This window comes from Elaeis guineensis, chromosome 7 (genome assembly GCF_000442705.2).
Source record: "Elaeis guineensis isolate ETL-2024a chromosome 7, EG11, whole genome shotgun sequence".
Lineage (NCBI taxonomy): Eukaryota > Viridiplantae > Streptophyta > Magnoliopsida > Arecales > Arecaceae > Elaeis > Elaeis guineensis.
Window position 1 is genome coordinate 89,680,442 of NC_025999.2, and position 5,677 is coordinate 89,686,118.

Below are 5,677 nucleotides of genomic sequence, written 5' to 3' on the forward strand. Positions count from 1 at the left end.
CTAGACCGATCTAAAATCAAAAAAGGAAGTTCTCTTGCCGGAACTTATCTGGCGGGAGAGCCTTTGACGTTTTAGTTAGTCGGATTCTTATTAAAAAACAGTGGAAGATAGAGAAGCAAATTTTTTAGAAAGAAAAAACGAAGGAAAATTTACTTGAGGATCCTCCGTTTCTCCTTTATATAGGATGGGGTAGGCATTGATTATTGGGATTAACGAAATGTATGATAATAGCTAGATAGCGGCCCTCACTAAACATGTGGTGACAACTATTTTAATCATATAATAATGGCCAAGCTAGACCAACCGTTTTAATCATATAATAATGGCCAAGCTAGCCCAACCACCTTGAAGATATTAAATATTAATAGCTATTAAATAGATTTTAATGAGAGACATGTCTCTTCTGATCGGATCAAAATGGGCCATGATCTTAATGTATATTAAATATTAATAGCTATTAAATAGATTTTAATGAGAGACATGTCTCTTCTGATCGGATCAAAATGGCACTTCAACTAGAATCAAGATAAAACACTTTGGACAATATCGAGATACACTTCGATTTATATCAAGATCGGGTTGATAAATATATACTATATCATCGATCTCCATGATCTAGTGCATCTTTTCTCATCTAAATTTTGAGAATTTAGTTACCATGCTATTTTTATTTGAAACACATTAGTAAAACTATGTGGTTGATCTTTTAAAGTTTCATATGCTTTTCGAAAGGTCAATAGTAGTGCTGTTGATTGGATGGTTTTTTTTATGATTATGCATTTGGGATTAATTTTTTAGGTTTCATGGCTGATTTTTCTGTTTAATTTTTAGATATTTATTTTCTGATTTTCAAAGAGGGATTTATTTATATTTATTTTAATATAATGCATATGTTAAAAAAAAAAAAAAAAGGAAAAAACGACGGCCTTCGTCCGACTTTTCTGCACTTATACCAGTCAAGAATGAACCGCTACTATTTTTCCAGTCAACGCTCTCTGGTCGTCCTAGCATTTTAACTTTTTAGGCTGGGGGGAGATGCGCGACCGATATCTTGGTCGCATTTGCAAAGGCCATTCACATGAGAGAGGAGGGGGGGAGAGCAGAGAGTCCGAGAGCCTCCTATTAACAATAGTAGCATGGAACTCCTCATTTCCTTCCTCTCCATCCTCATCTTTTTCCTCCGTCTCCTCACACCTTCCCAATCCCAGACGGACTCGTATTACTATGATAAGTGTGCCCCCTCCCAGTGTGGTACCGTTACCGTGGCATTTCCCTTCTCCTCGTCTGAGACTTTTTGTGCCCCCCCTGGCTTCGAGATCAGTTGCTCCTCCTCCATCCCCACCCTCACGCTCTCTGATGTCCCTTACCAAGTGAATCAAATCTTCCGCACTGAAGCCGTGATCGTAGTCTCTGACACCCAGCTCACCAAGAACCTCCAGTCCAACACCTGCGATGGCCTCCAGAGCCACTTCCTCCCAGCAGCCAAGTTTACTCCTTTCCAACTCCCATCGTGGGGCATCAACCTTAACTTCTCCTTGTGCAGCCGTCATGGTGAACTTCCTTCAAATTTCACACAAGTTGCTGTGAATTGTAGTGGGGGCTGTGCTGGGAATGAAAGTCTCTATGCATTCCCTCCATCTAACGGCAGGTATGATGGGGATTCTGCGCTTCCAACACCCTGTGTTCATGCTGCACTCCCAGTGCAGCTGGCAAGCCTTCTGAAGAGGGGCAATAATCTCGCAGATAGGGATGATGTTTTTAGTGTGTTGAATGAAGGGTTCCCGCTGCAGTGGGACAACTTCACATATTGCTGGGAATGTGAGGAGAAGGGTGGCCGGTGTGGGTATAACCGGAGCACTAAAAATACAACATGCTTTTGCAAGAATGAATGCAGTCAAGGAGGACATTTGGGCACTGGCAGGTAAAAGGCTGCTACTTTTGTTAATTAGTTTGTATTCTTGTATGTTTTATGGGCTCATTGATTAACAGAAATATAATCATAGCATACAAATTTTTATAGGAGCATTCACTAGAAATTTGTGAAACAGAGCTTGGCATTGGTCATTTAGTAGAACGCGAAATCTCCAATATCTGATTTTAGATGGCCACCAGTTTTGGTGAGGACGTGGAGGAAGGGAAAAATTGGCAGAACCAGAAGGTTTTCATGCTTGCAAATGGAAGATTTTCACAAAAAGGGGGCAAATCAGCTTTTAGATGATCCTGGTTTTTGCCTCTTTCCTAAGTTGCCAGATGAATAGCTTTCCTATTTCTTCTGTTATTGCTTCCATTTCCTCTGTTACTTTCTTCCTGCGGGGAGATATCACATGATATATATACAATAGCCAGCCTTACATATGGCCTCTTCACTGAGTTCCTAATTAGCCTGCCATTTTTTTTTCTTTTGAATGAAAGATGAGAAATCCATCAGTAATTATGTCCTTGTATAGCTGTATGGCCTCGTATCCGAACATCTCAAGCACCATTAATGGTTTTACATTTTATTATACTGTATTAGCATGTCAAATTCAGTTTTTGCCAACTAAATATTTACCCAACAGGTTGGAGAAGTTTGAGCTTATTATATTGACCAAAAAGAAATGGTGCCTCTAAACAGAAGTGTTAAGTTGTGTAAACCAGGATTAACCTTAGACCGTAGTTTGCTCCCACCTATCCAAGTGTGCATTTTAAATTATTTTTAGTTTGCAGAGAGAAGCGATTTATGTTGCCTAGGGAGCATGCAAGAATTCCCTGGCAATGATTAGTAACCGAATTAATAATTCTGCTGACAGTGGTATAATTTGATCTGCATTTATTTTTTTTGGTTCCATAATGCTTGTTTAGAATTTTCTGAAATCTCAAAAAAGCTTTTCAAATAATATGTTTGCAAAACATTATCCTATCTATCAATATATAATGATTACTTGATGAGCTTTAAAGCTATATTTACTTATGTTCTATGTGACTGCAATAATGCTCATTGAATAAATATATTGTCTCTGCAGGTCCAAAGCATGGAAGATCATTGTAGGTAATTCTCTTGCGGACTACTTTTGTATGTTTGGATTCTGTCTGTCCTCCATGAATTCTCCTTCTTCCTATGATTCTTGTTATCTAGTGCAATCCCTCTACTTTTGAGTGCAGCGGTGGTGGTCCCAACTACATTCGTTTTGCTAGCAGGACTGGTCGCATTTATCAAGTTCAGATCAAGTGCCTTGTCCATCTTTAACGACCTCTCCATTAGAAGCATGAGCCGAAGTGGCAATGTCGATGTTGAAGAGTTCATGAAGAGCTACCGATCAATGCTGCCCTCTGAATTTTCCTACACCGCTGTGAAGAAAATTACAGATGGCTTCAAAGAAAAGTTGGGTGAAGGCGGCTATGGAAATGTATACAAAGGGAAATTACCAAACGGTCAACTAGTTGCAGCTAAAATTCTTGAGAAGTCCAAGAATAATGGTCGTGATTTTGTTAATGAAGTTGCTACCATTGGTAGGATTCACCATGTCAACATCATACGGCTTTTGGGATTTTGCTGTGATGGCTCACATCGAGCTCTAATCTATGAGTTCATGCCAAAAGGATCACTTGGAGATCTTATATCAAAGGAAGAGATAACACATACTATTGGAGTTCCACGACTGCTAAAAATTGCTATAGGGATTGCTCGGGGTATTGAGTATCTTCACCAGGGATGTGAGAAAAGAATCTTGCACCTAGATATCAAACCTCACAATGTTTTGCTTGACGATAATTTCCATCCCAAGATCTCAGACTTCGGATTAGCGAAGTCCTACTCACATAAAGACAGCACTGTAACTTTGACGGGTGGTGCTCGGGGGACCGTTGGCTATATAGCTCCTGAAGTGTTCATGAGAAACCTTGGAGGTGTTTCACGCAAGTCTGACGTCTATAGCTACGGGATGCTACTGTTGGAGATGGTAATGAGGAAGAAGAATGAGACAGTACCGGAGACAGAACACTCTAGCAAAGAGTACTTTCCCGACCGGATATATGATCAATTAAAGCAGTGGTCAGACGTGGAGAGGGAAGATGTGGTAATAGAAGAAGATACCAGTATTTCGAAAAAGATGGTCATGGTAGGCTTGTGGTGCATACAAACAAATCCTGTCAATCGTCCTTTCATAAGTACAGTACTGGAAATGCTAACAGGGGAGGTAGAACGCATTCAAATGCCTCCAAAACCTGTCTTGTTTTCTCTACCAAGGCAACAATTGGAGTGTAATATATCTTATACAGATACAGGCGAAGAAGGTTCACTTCATACTCCCGAGACGGAGTAGTATTTGTAACTCTCCAATCTGTATAAGATGATCCAAGAAAAAGGTTTAGAAGTCATGAAGAGCAGGTAAGGGTGTCCTCTTTTACCGGAGTACCACCTGTTACCAATTATGCAGAGGAAAGATTAATCAAAAAGACCATGGAAACACTTTTAAATAGGGAATTCCTCTGGAGTGGCTTTGTGATGATCGGTAGAAGAAGAGGCTCAGAGAGAGAGAGAACAAAGCATGCAGCTGCCTACATGAATGAAGAATGATTGCTAGGTTGAAGCGACATGGAGCCTGTTTACCACCAAATTTGCGTCTTTGCAGGTAAGCTCAAAAGTTTGTCATTATGCAAAAGAATACTTGCCATGGCTATCCATTCAATTCAAGTCGCCAAGTTATGAGATGGCATAACCAGACTTGAGCTCTAGACCTCGCAAAATACTGTGTTTACCTTGCGATTTCTTCTTTCACAAATCACTCACAAGAAAGATATGTGAGTTTGAATAGGGGATTATTTCTGAATATGATCAAGAAACGTTCTGGTGTATGGTCTCCAGTAGCATGTGCTATCTTATTTAGGCTGGTTGGTTGACCGCATGATTGCTTGTTTGCTACCCGTCAAGTTCTAATAATTAAAATAACTAAAATATTGTTCAATAAACAAGTTTTAGAGATGCATGAATTGTCCGGTGAATCTTTATTTTTTCTTCTTTTCTTTTGAGAACATGGTAGTGGTTCTTTGCAGCCCAGATTTGAATCTGAGACTTCTCAAACATAGTAAATGGGTAACAACTAGTTGTGCTACTAACTATTATTGTCTGGTAGAGCAATGTTGCTGCTCCCACAATGCATGTTTGCAGTCGTATATCTTATCCATCGGTGTATGGGATATGCAGTCAATTCTAGGTTGGGCTGTTTCAATAATTTGATGCCATACTTGACCGGTCTATATTATATAATCTCAAGTCTTCATCCTACACGTTTCTCAATGATAGGATGCTACAAGAATTTCTAGAAATAAATGGCATATCTCTCCCCAGTTCTCTCCATCCAAAGCATCTTTATTTATTCCACAAGATCTAGACATCAAATAATCCAAATTTGACTGGTTGTTTTCAGAGTGGCTAAAATTATGGTGGGTCATTAAACAATTGATTTAAGCTCAATTTTTTAGACGAGTTTAAGTGGGTTCGCAGATAAAGTCATGTTTCGCCGGCCTTCTTCTTCGGACCATAGCCAATAAATGTCGAAGGCTATCTGAAAGGGGACGGTTGCCATTTTCATTCTTGAAAGCTCGCTTGCGTTTCGGACCGGGATATTCCTTGCCAGGGTGTTTAATATTTCTGGTGGAGGACAACCGCAAGGACTTCGAGTAGACTTTCGATGGAGAA

General features: G+C 39.8%; 1 protein-coding gene across 1 annotated transcript; it reads left to right on the forward strand.

Moving 5' to 3' along the window:
* Positions 1-1,060: 1,060 nt before the first annotated feature.
* On the forward strand, positions 1,061-4,833 carry LOC105048413 (rust resistance kinase Lr10). Its single transcript, XM_010927711.4, has 3 exons — positions 1,061-1,921; positions 3,003-3,028; positions 3,142-4,833. The coding sequence occupies exons 1-3, from the start codon at positions 1,137-1,139 to the stop codon at positions 4,299-4,301; spliced, it is 1,971 nt and encodes a 656-aa protein (XP_010926013.3). The 5' UTR covers positions 1,061-1,136; the 3' UTR covers positions 4,302-4,833.
* Positions 4,834-5,677: the final 844 nt, after the last annotated feature.

Excerpts from the sequence above, each read along its gene's own strand:
- LOC105048413 (XM_010927711.4), top strand. The coding sequence starts at position 1,137 with ATGGAACTCCTCATTTCCTTCCTCTCCATCCTCATCTTTTTCCTCCGT. Across the intron at positions 1,922-3,002 it reads GGACATTTGGGCACTGGCAG|GTCCAAAGCATGGAAGATCA; the intron begins GTAAAAGGCTGC and ends TTGTCTCTGCAG. Across the intron at positions 3,029-3,141 it reads AGCATGGAAGATCATTGTAG|CGGTGGTGGTCCCAACTACA; the intron begins GTAATTCTCTTG and ends TTTTGAGTGCAG.